At 25.1% G+C, this 12821-nt stretch overlaps 1 protein-coding gene across 1 annotated transcript in view; it reads right to left on the bottom strand.

Moving 5' to 3' along the window:
* Positions 1-12821, bottom strand: part of LOC135964177 (hemicentin-2-like) — a 291111-nt gene that overhangs the window by 34598 nt on the left and 243692 nt on the right. The window contains exon 9 of the mRNA XM_065516291.1: positions 407-570. Coding sequence (XP_065372363.1) covers positions 407-570 — 164 coding nt within the window. The remainder of the gene's footprint in view (positions 1-406; positions 571-12821) is intronic.

The raw sequence follows: 12821 nt of genomic DNA, 5'->3' as shown, positions 1-12821 counted from the left end.
GAAAAAATTCTGCATTTTTAAGTCATACTCCCAAAAAAAGCAGAATTATATTTAAAATGTAATTCATTTTATTTGTTAAATATTCATTTAATACAAAAGAAATAACAAATCTGGCACTATTCTGTGTTATTTAAGAGTATTATAACGTTTTTGATTTTTTCATATAGGGAGCGTATGATTAATATTAATTATGGATATTTTTGAGAAAATTGCTATATTTTCTGAAGTTATGAGAATATTTTAGTAAATTAAAAGAATTTGTTTACAAAACAATATTAGTAAATCATATATAATAAAAACAATTAACAAATATAAGTTTTTATATAAGAAAATTTAGCTTGAATGTGAAAAAGTTTTTCATAATTTTTATTAGTATTGATTTTATAGCTTTTTATTTCGAACTTACCAACTACTTGTAGAGACACCGGCTCCGATATGGCCACTCTCTCCTGTCCATTAATATAATTAGTGGCCCGGCATTCATATTCACCCTGATAATCGTATGTTACATTGTCAATCACTAAACGAGGCTCATTGCCACGTTCCACATATTTAGAGCCATGGGAAATGCTGCAAAGAAGAAAAATATAGATAAAATCAAATTAACATTAAAATACAAAGTAACAATTTGTTATTGAATAAAGTATCCTACAAAATACTTTACATTTTTTTGTGAAAAAAGAAACCTAATTTAAAATAAAAACTCCCTCACACAAAAGTCTTTTAGATGTTACAATAAGAAGCTACAATAATGTGAATTATTATTATTTTTCAAAAAAATTTTACAAATTCAGTACAGATAAAGGTACTCGTGTTATAGTCTGAGTGAGTGTAAGAGTTTTGGTATGTGTGTCTTGTTTATTGATTTCCAGCTCACGTTTGTGTAACAATGACAAGTGAAAAGTTGTTAGAAGATGAGTGAAAAGTAACAACTAATAATAATAAGACGAATTGTTGAAAGACTATAATACAAAGTTTGTTTCTTTTTCTTTTTTTCCATTATTCTGTAAAACATGACTTAAATTGGCCCACATATAAGTACAATAGCTGCATACAAATACATTTTGTGTTGTATACTAACTCAAACATCTTGCAATAGAATGCAGTTGTTAACTCAATAGTAAAGATAGAGGGAAGGATGGAAAGAGAGTAGAAAAAAACATGAATTTCTTACATCATATTAAACGTGCTGAAGCTTAAAACATTGTTTGATTTCTACTTAATTTAAAATTGTGAAAAAAAAAATGATAAGCTTTCCAATCCAGCAAACATTGGAAAGCTTTTTAAAGGGAATTATTTTATAAACCAGAAATTCTAATTGGAGATTTCAAAGCTAAATTAAGGTTCCATGTTACACAAAATTTTTTCAGAATATTTACTGGGTTCTTAACTTAACATTATAGAGAATTATTCTTTACATATGTATGTACTTTTTCCTTACAACTCTTACATCAAGAAAGTTTCCCTTGTTATTTGTTAGAAAAAAGAAACGCAAATATGATTGTGAAACCCCCCTTTCTCTCACCTCATATGAATGCTGGTATTTAATATGCATAGTGTATGGTGTTACATGAAAACAACTACTCCCCTTTGAATAATACGTTTTTAACATTTATGCAACAGAGAGATAGATACTTGCAACTTACATATACTGCCATACATTCAACATACAACCTTTCTCAACATGAATACATACTTGTATGTAAAACAACAAAACGTGCTGTAAATTTTGATATTATTTCTTTTTTTCTGTTTGGTTTTTACATTCACATTCGTTAGTTTTATGGAACATTTATGTACGAATTTTGAGTAAAAGTAAGAAAAGCAAGTAAGAACAAGCTTTAACGAATCTTAGATAGCCTTTAACTAAGGATTTTGTATTAATCAGAATTTTAAAAAATATTTGTTAACATTTTTTTCTACTTAGTTCCACTGTGCACTCTTAATTTCTATATAGTTTAGGCTCTATACTTTAAAAGTTATTATTAGTATTATAAACAATCGAGGAATAATCAAGTTAAATGGGTTAAAATAATGAATTTTTATAAATGAAACCTTAGGCGTATGATTAATATTAATTATAGAATATTTTGCAAAAAGTTCCATAACTTCTAAAAGCAGTAAGATTTTGAAATTATTTAAAAAGCATTTCAAAGCCAACAGAATAAGGAATATCAGGGACACATATTATATATTTTGTTAAATTACAAGCCGATTTGATTTGAAGTCATTTTACATATTTCTTTAAATTTTTTTCTTACTTATTTTTTTTTATCAGAACATATTTGTTTTTTGCAATGGTCCCACTGTACATCATTACACTTTGTCCTTATTCACATTTTCATTATTATGAAGTAAGCTAAATTTTCAATTTTATGTAAATGAAACCTATGGTGTATGATTAATTTTAGTTATGAAATATTTTACTTAAATTTAATAATTTCTAGGCGAAAGAATATTTATATATTTTTTAAAATATTTTTAAATTAATCGGTTTTAATGTTTTTTTTTTGTTATCGATTTCACTGTGATAACTTTACTTAGCTGTTTTTATTAGTCCTTCACATTACCTGTCATTATTATGGAAAATATTGCCAATGTTGTCATGTGAAAACGGTTAAATTGGCAAATTTGTACAAATGATACCTATTGCGTATGATTAATATTAATTATGGAATATTTTATAAAAAGCACTGTATCTTCAAAACCAGTAACACTTTTTAAATTATGTATAAAGCCAACAGAAAATGGACTAAGAGAATAAGAACGAAATAGATCTAGACATTTATGGAAAAAGTTACATATCCAATAAATTTAAAATTTTCATAATTTTAATTTTTTTCGGATCGGAGGTTTTTTATTATTGGTCCCACTGTGCTTCAATCTACTAACTCTTTATTTAACATTTCACAATACTTGTCATTATTATGAAAAATATTGCCAATGTCCTTAAGTGAAATCGGTTAAATTGACAAATTTATATAAATGAGACCTATTGCGTATGATTAATATTAATTATGGAATATTTTATAAAAAGCTGTGTAACTTCTAAACAAATAAAGCTTTTTAAATTATTTTAAAAGCATTTCGAAGCTAACAGAAACTGGAATAAATGAATAGGAATGAAATAACTCTAGACATTTATGGGAAAAGTTACATATCCCATTTATTTTGAATCTGGAATTTTCCTAAATTTTTTTTCAAACGGAAAAACGCGGTTTTAACTATGGGTCACACTGTGTGTTACTAGACATTATGCATTTTAGACCTTCACAATACTTTTCATTGTTACAGAAAATATTGGCAAAATTTTCAAGTTACACAGGTTAAATTGTTTAACTTATAAAAATATAAACTTTGGCGTATGATTAATATTTACAAAAAGCCCAATAACTTCTAAAGGAATTATGATTTTAAAACAGTTAAAAAAATTTAAAAAGTGAACAGAAATATGAGCGAGAAGTACATACATTAATAATAAAGATCGATTTTATAGGGGATGACCCCTATTCATGCAAAGCATTGTGTTGGAACTAGGAAAATAGGTTATGGGAGGGAAGAAAGAGGTAGTAGTGTTATTGGTCATTCGATTTGAACTTTCCTACACTGAATATGACCGAAACACTTCAAGAACGAACAAATAAAGAATTTAAAATTATTTAAATATTATTTCATAGCCAACAAAAGCCAGAAAATTGCAACGGAGTACATTCTAACATATGTGGTAATATTTTGAAGCAGATATGATGCCATTTTAAAACAAGAATTTTGGAATACATTTTTTTTATATCTCAACTACATTTTTTTAACTATCAATCCCACTGTGCGCCACTAGACTTTGCCTTATTAAAGCCTTCGCATTATATGTCGGTATTATGTTAAATATTGGCAAATTCCTCAAGTTAAATAATTAAAATTTATTTATTTACATAAATGTAACCTATTACGTATGATTAATATTAATTATGGAATATTCAGCCAAATTGTCAATAACTTCTAATCGAATTGAGATTTTAAAATTATTTAAAAACCAGTTCCAAGCTAACAGAACAGAGAACAGCAACAGAGCACATTTAAATATATATGCTAAATTTAGAAGTAAATATGATGTTAGTTTAAAACAATAAAATAAATATATTATTGTAAATCTAAAATACAGTTTATTAACTATCGTTACCACTGAGCGCCACTAGACTTTGCCTTATTAAACCTTTCACATTTCTAGTTAATACTATGGAATTGATTTGTAAAGACCACAATTTAAACTGGCGAATATATATTAATAAGTCCAACCCTCTATAATTAATATTAATTATGGAATATTTAGCAAAAAGTTTAATAACAGATAAACTAATGAAGATTTTAAAATTATCTAAATATTGTTTCAAAGCAAACAGAAGCTGGAAAGTGAAGGATATGTAGAGTTTTTTGGTAAAGGAGAATTTATTTTAAATTTATAGTTTTCATTAATTTTTTTTCTCAAATAGAATTGAAGTTTTTTTTACTATCGGTCCCACTGTGCGTCACTTAACTTTTCCTTATTAAGTCCATCACATTACTAGTTAATACCATGGAATATATTGGTTAAATTTTAATATTAAATAAGCAAAATTTGCGAATTTATATATTGTACCGTATAGCGTATGATTAATATTAATTATGGAATATTTTGCAAAAATCTTAATAACTTCTAAGTTAATGAAGATTTAAAAATAATTCAAAAGCTATTTAAAAACCAACAGAAGCGTCAAGTAAAATCTTGTTTAGACCTTATACCCGTCATTATTATGGAAAAGATATGTAAAGTCCTTAAGTTAAATGGGTATATTTTGAGAATATGACTTTAAGTATGATTAATATTAAATGGGGAAAATTTTAGAAAACGATTAGTAGCTTTTAAACGAACAAAGATTTTAAACTAATTTTAAAAGTATTTCAAAGCCTACTATAAAAGGAATATGAGAAACATCTATAATTTGGTGGAAACAGAATCAAGCCGAATTTATTTTAAATCTAGAATATTCATATAATTATTATCAAAGGGAACTTTAATTTTTTTAACTAAAGGTCCCGCTGTGTGTTACAATACTTTCAATTATTAAGCCCTAAATATTACTTGTCATTATGATGAATTATATTGCTAAAGTCCTCAAGTTAAATTGGATAAATCAGTGAATTTATATAAATGGCGTATGATTAATATTAATTATCGAATATTTTATAAAAATCTCAGAAAATTCTAAATCCATACAAATTTTAAAATAAATCATAAAGCGTATGAAAGCCAACAGATATAGGAATGAGAGCGACATCTAAAAATTCCAAAAAATCTTAGTCTAAAATTTTCATATAATTTTTTTAAAGAGCAATTAGATTTTTTCAAATTTCTGTCCCACTGTGTGCCTCTAAATTTTGTTTAAAATGGCGTTTCGGGAATATGTTTTATTATTTTAGAAAATCTTAGTAAAACTCTCTACTTAAGTTGACAAAATTTGTGATTTTTAATAAATGTAACTGATGGCGTATGATTAATATTAATTATGGAATATTTTATAAAAACCTGTATATTTTCTAAACCAATAAAGATTTTGAAATAATTTAAAAAGAAAGTAGTTATACAAAGACGCAGTTATACAAAGATTTTAATGCATCTACTTTCTTCTCTATTTAAAATACATTTATTGATTAACTTACCTAAAATTTAAAGTAACTTGAACTTAATTTGAAACTGGATATTTATTGTAAAATTGGTATACTTTCTTGTGTAATTTATATCCTTTTGTGAAATATGATATTTATTATAATTTTTTTTTCAAGACTTCAAAGCAATATTGTGCAAATTACAAACAGTATCATAAACTTATCTTGCTTTTTAGCATACTGAAGGGTAAACAAAATACCAGAACACCAAAAACTATACTTTATGCATTTTTACTTTTTTGCAAAAGCATCCATTGTCTGTGTGGCACGAGCTTTAAAAAAAAACACAAGAAATAAATTGTACATGTAACTATTATCAGGTCTTGCATCAATTGTTCAGGGTTGTTTTCTTTGCTCTTATATCGAATTTTCGTTTTGGAGATGATAAATAAATTGAGTGCACTCGAAATGGCTATAATTTTTTGTTGTTGTACTGCTCTTTTGTTTGCAGTTTTTACTGTTATTGGTTATGCTGTGTGCTGTAGAATATTTTGGTGTTCGGTATTATGAATTTGTTTCACTTAGTGAATGATAAAATTATGAAATTTGTTTGAAAGATAAGTAAGTACAAGATAAGTTAAGTACAAGTAGTTGAATCGGGGATAAGAGTTGTTATTGAATTAAATGTTTTGAAAAAAACTCCAACTTTTCTACTGAAAATTTATAATAAAAAGTGTATTTTATTTAGTTAAGATAAGACAGATCAGAAGGGTTTTTGTTGGGAGTTTAAAGGGATAAGGTTATTTTGAAATTTTTTTATCGTTTAGATGATAAAGTTGCAAGAGTTTAGACCTCAAAAACCAGAAAATAAATGGTAAACTACTGTATTAGGCGATGGGAAACTAAATATTAAAGTAATGAGCTTTTAAAGGGTTTTGCACTATTGAGTTGGTCAACTTTAACAACTTGTAGCTCAATTTGTATTGCAGTTGTGGTTTTCTTATGATCTGTGCCACTGTGCAGCTGTCCCACTGTGCTTCACGCTTTGTATTATTTAGGCTGTTGCTATTAGTTAACATTATTTTTAAAAATATTTGTAAAGTCTTGTATTTAAGTGGGTTAAATTTAAGATTTTTAATAACTGAAACCTATGGCGTATGATTAATATTAATTATGGATTTTTTTAAGAAAAACCGAAATATTTGCTAAACTATACAAAATTTTAAAACTATTTTACAGGCATTTAAAAGCCAACAGATATAGAAACAGCAGCTATATTTAGGAAATGTGTTTAAATGTAACAGACTATTTTTCTTGACTGTATTTTGCATAATTTTTTCTTAACCTTGCTCAGAAAACTTTTTTCAACTTGATCCCACTTTTACTTTTATATGATTTTGAACTCTTTAGCAACTTTTACTTAGTGTCTCTAGCTTAATAATCTTGATAAAAATATCATTCCCAGTATTTTTCCTATTTAATTTCTAAACATTATCAACATGTTGTTAATTTATTATAAATGATTTCAAGTACCTTCAGTTTCACTCCTAACTCTCATACATTTATTATGAATAGCCTACAAATATTTCACTAAGTAAAAGTCTTGAACAGAATTCTTATAATTCCCATCCCTAAATATACTCTATGGAATCCATATAATTCCCTTACTATGCTTGAGTTAATGCAAAAAGCATAAACCGACCGTAGTTAAAAAGAAATTGGCATTTAATTTCTTGATAAACACGTACTTCATTAAGTCAACACTTACATATGCTTTTGGAATTATAATGTGTTTCTTATTTTGCTTGCTTATTTAACTTGCCTAATGCCTAATAAGTATTTTCCAACACAAGAATTTCTCCAAAATAGGAAAAATCTAGAGTTTGAGTAACAAACAGCTAAACATTTTGGTTATTTGTTTTCCTAGAGTTTTAATGAAAAATTTGACACCAAATATTTAGCTTGATTTCTTGTTACTTTTTGGGGGAGAGAGGATAGTAAATGAAATCCCTATAAAACAAATATTTATATTAGAAGAAAAAAAAAACGTAATAATAAATAAGAAAATTGTAAAGAGAGAAAAAAATGTATCTTAAACAACAAGTTAATGATTGTTGCCGGCAACAAACAAAAACAGAAAGGGAAATATAAGCAGCTACATACATATTAAGACGTGATTATAGCACTGAAATTATTAAAAGTACACTGAACCAAAGGAATTATAAAATTTTGAAATATTTGAAATTTTGTAAAATCATTAAATTATTAATTTTACTTTAATCATAAGAATCCTCAGATAATTACACTTATATTTATTATAAATTTTTAAAAAAAATTCTGAAATTTTTGTACTTAAATCTGTTTAATTAACGATTTTTGTTTTATTTGACCTGTAGCGTATGATTAATATTAATTATGGAATATTTTATTAAATGTTGCATAACTTGTAAACTAAAATAGATATTTAAATAATTTAAAAAGTAGTTTAAAATAAACAGAATAAAGCTTTAATTAAGGTAGATAAATAATGAAATTACAAAATATTTCCCTTGAAATTTAAAAAAATTAAAAAAACGAAATGTTTTTTAGACATGTAATTATGACGCCTTTTACACAGGTCAACAGCAAAAAATGCTTGACTAACCATTATATAGATTTGGTGCATCCTAAGTATAAAAATGTTAAAATTTTTAAACTTTTTTTAAAAAATTTTTTAAGTAAAATTATAAATTTTGTTAGACATTTCTCCACATAATAAATGATAACTGAAAAAGGGTTAGTGTGATGTTATTACAATAAACTTAGAAAATTAAACATGAGATTTACATAACCTTTAATCCGTTTGTATATTGCGTTTTAATCCGAGTTATAATAACAAATTTAATCAAAAAATATATTTTTTAAGTGAAAATTTAAAATTTTTTTGTTTTAAAAAAATCATGAAAAATCGAAAACGGCAGAAATTGTTCAGTTTTATTACTTTGTTGCAAAGCCATATGTAGTAGAAATAAAATGACTTATCGATAATAAAAATCTATGGATTATTTTCGAATTTATTCACAATAAAGTGAATTCGCTCATTTTCACAAAATTTTAGTTTTTTGTTTGATATACATAAAATTGAGTAGTTAATGTTCCTCTTTTGAATGAATGAATTTTGAAAACGGTTTACCCATGATATTTACAGATTTTCCCATATATATTGCATTTTAATCGGCTCAGTAGTTTTGGAGTTATAATAACAAATTTAAGCAAAAAAACATTTTTTATGTGAAAATAGAAAATTTTTATTGTTTTAAAAAAATCATGAAAAATTGAAAACTGTAGAAATTTTTCAGATTTATTGCTTTATAGCAAAGCCACATGTAATGGGAACAAAATGGCGTATAGGTCATAAAAATCGATGGATGATTTTCTAATTTATTCACAATTATGTGAATTCGCTTATTTTCACAAAAATTTTATTTTTTACGTGAAAATAAAAAAATTTTTTGGTTTTAAAAAAATCATGAAAAATAGAAAACGGCAGAAATTGTTCAGATTGGTTACTTCATCGTAAAGCCGCATATAATAGCAACAAAATGAAATATCGATCATGAAAAGATATTGATTCGTTTCGAATTTATTCACAATTAAGTGAATTCGCACATTTTCAGAAAATTGTATGTAATTACAGCATGTACTGATATTTACAGATTGCATTTTAATCGGCTCAGTAGTTTTAGAGTTATAATAACAAATTTAAGCAAAAAAAATTTTTTTATGTGAAAATAGCAAATATTTTTGTTTTAAAAAAATCATGAAAAATCTAAAACGGCAGAAATTGTTCGGGTTTATTGCTTTATCGCAAAGCGACATGTAATGGGAACAATATGACATATCGATCATAAAAATCGGTGGATTATTTTCGAATTTATTCACAATTATGTGAATTCGCTCAATTTCACAAAATTTTATTTTTTTCATGAAAATATAAAATTTTTTGGTTTTAAAAAAAATCATGAAAAATAGAAAACGATTGGTTACTTCATCGTAAAGCCGCATATAATAGCAACAAAATGAGATATCGATCATGAAATGATATTGATTCGTTTCGAATTTATTCACAATTAAGTGAATTCGCACATTTTCAGAAAATTGTATGTGCTTACAGCATGTACTTTAAGGGTTTTGTTTTTGTTACAATTTTTGTTATACTTAAAATTTATTTTTAAAAACAATCTCTCCATAAAATTTAAAATTTGGACCATATTTTTACCACTGGAACCACAATACATCAAAATTGTGTTGTGGTTTCAAAAGCCTCTAAAATTGTATTCTTTTTTTTTGCCCTGTGTTATTTTATGACTGTTTATTTAATCTTAATTAAACTCTTTACTGTAATTACTATAAAATTTTAAAAAAATTTTGAATATTTTGTCGCTTATGCTTAAATTAATGATTTTAAATGTGTAACACTGGTTGCGTATGATTAATATTAATTATGGAATATTTTATAAAAACCTTAGTAACTTCTAAACTGCTACAAATATTTGAATAATTTAAAAACTATATTAAAATAAATAATATTAATCTTTAACTGTGAATGTTAGATGGTTCAATGGGTAAATATTGCCGTTTGATATTTTTAAGAGAAAAAAAAAAATTATTATTAAAAATAAAAATTATTTCGCCACCTATTTTGGGACAGTGTTTTTCAGCTTAATTAAACTCTTTACTGCATTATTAATTTAGTTTAAAAAAAATCATATTTTTCCATTTAAATCCACTTAATTGTCCTTTTCAAATTTGTATCCAGGGTTGCGTATGATTAATATTAATTATGGAATATTTTATAAATTGCTCTATAACTTCTTAACTAAACCTGATATTTCAATAATTTAAAGACTAATTTATAATAAACAAAATGAGGATTTAAATAGGTTAAATAGAATGTAAAAAGAGGAAATACTTTCCATGACATTTTCAAAAGAATTTGAAAAAAAATTTGTAAGATTTATAATTATATCCCACATGAGTACCACATATAAACCCAAAATAATAACTTAAAGCAAAAGTATAAGTATATGTGACAGAGTGTGTACGTGTATGTATGAAAGAGAGTATAGTAGTAAAAGTATTAACCAGCACAGCTTTGCATATTAATTAACTGTGTCGTTACTGTAAAATACAAAAAAAGAAAAATAACGAATGATGTCGTTACTCATACACCGTCGTAACTATAACCACACAAAGTCCTTTAAGAAATAGACTTAAGCCGGATATTATAATACACACACATACCCAGCCAACACATACATACTATATACTCCTATAAACACATACATACACTTATTTTCAATATTGTAAAGTATGTTTGTAGTTTATTAAAAAAAAAATCTAAAGGATAATCCTGCTTGTAAGCTCATGCAACACACATCACTGCGAGTATTTAAGTATGAGTGAGAGTATTTTTCTTTTTAATATGAACAGTTTTCCTGTTAACGTAGAAACGTAGACTATCATACAGAAAAATATTTATTAAAATTTCCTTCTTTTTTTTTGCTTTGCATTGACTAATTAAAATCTCAAAAAATATTCTACGCTTTTGTGGAAAATGGAATTGTTATAATTTGTGAGATTTGAAAATTCATTAGAAATTGTAATACTAAACAGAAGAATTTCTTAGGAAATATAAATAATCTACATATAACTAAATGCTAGCTTGTCATATGCAGCAATAAGTCATTTAAATTATTTAAAATAGAAATATTTTACAATAGTATTCTTTGAATTTATTGTTAGAAGAAAATTTTTGGCTTTTGTTTGCAAAGTAATTTCTTTTTAATTTAAAATTTTGTTTAAATTGTCAAGTATTTTGAAAAAATTTTTTCCAGACTTTTTAAAATTTCAAAATATTTTAACATTGTATTTTCAAAATGTCTGCATAACAGAGTGTAATAAGCTTTTATAAGGTCTATGTATTTTTTTTAAATAAAATTTTTACTTTTCAAGACTTAAGATGTTGAAATTGTTTATTTTAGGAAAATTTAACATGTGGCGTATGATTAATATTAATTATGGAATATTTTATAAAAACAGCAATAACTTTTAAATGAATTAAGATATGGAAATAATTAAAAAAGCAATTTGAAGCGGAAACATTAAGGAGTAAAATTAACAGTTATAAGTCCTATTTATATTGTTTATTTTTGGTCTTGACTTTCAATATAAAGTTCTATATACAAAGGAATCTTTATTATTTTAACAATTTGTTCCAGTGTGCTTAATATTCCTTTGACTTAATTAACAAGTGTGGATTTTATTAACTCCTCTATATCAAATTATTAAATTAGCAATTTTATATAAATACTTGAATATAAATGCACTACATACCCCATTAATTTATTTTAACTTTTCTCATCATTTTGGTAATTTAACTATTAGTCCCACTGTGCTAAACATTGTCTTAATAATAATGTCCGCATTACTTGTCATTGTTAGTAATCAAAATGGTTAATTAATCTCTTTAAGTTCATTAAATTTTCGATTAAAAAAAATAAACCTAAAGCGTATGAGTAATATTAATTATGTACTATTTTGTTAAAGGGTCTCTAACTAAAGCAGCTATTCAAATAATTTGAACGATGTTTTAAAGCCAATAAATATAGTGTTAAGTAGAAGATATTGAATAGTTGAGCAATTAAGGTAATAAATATATAACTTCCAAAGTTCTAGTCCATTATATAAGACAGAGAAATAAATAAAGATTAAGTGAAAAGGAATTTTCACAAATAGTATTGTGAGTTCTTTCAACATTTTAATTATTTTATTTGTTAATTTTTGTTTAATTCTGTAGGATAAATAATATATAAGATCTTATTAGAATTTTTAAAATTCCTTAGAATTTTTACTTTATAATTTCTAATTTCTAATTATTTCAACCTGAAAATTTTAATTTTTATAGAGTCAGCTAAATTTAAAGCTGTGAAACAAATGCCTTGATAATCTCACTAAATTAGGCTACAAAAAAAAAGTAAATCAAATTTCAAATAGCTAGACTTTAGTTCCAAAATTGACAATTTAAAGAAAAATACAGTGTGTGGCGTATGATTAATATTAATTATGGAATATTTTGCAAAAAACGTTATAACTTCTAAACTAAACAATGTATGCAAATAATTTAAATGGGGATTTAAAGC

This window comes from Calliphora vicina, chromosome 1 (assembly GCF_958450345.1).
Source record: "Calliphora vicina chromosome 1, idCalVici1.1, whole genome shotgun sequence".
NCBI lineage: Eukaryota > Metazoa > Arthropoda > Insecta > Diptera > Calliphoridae > Calliphora > Calliphora vicina.
Note: the sequence above shows the minus strand (reverse complement) of the source record. Positions and strands in the feature narration are given on the sequence as shown.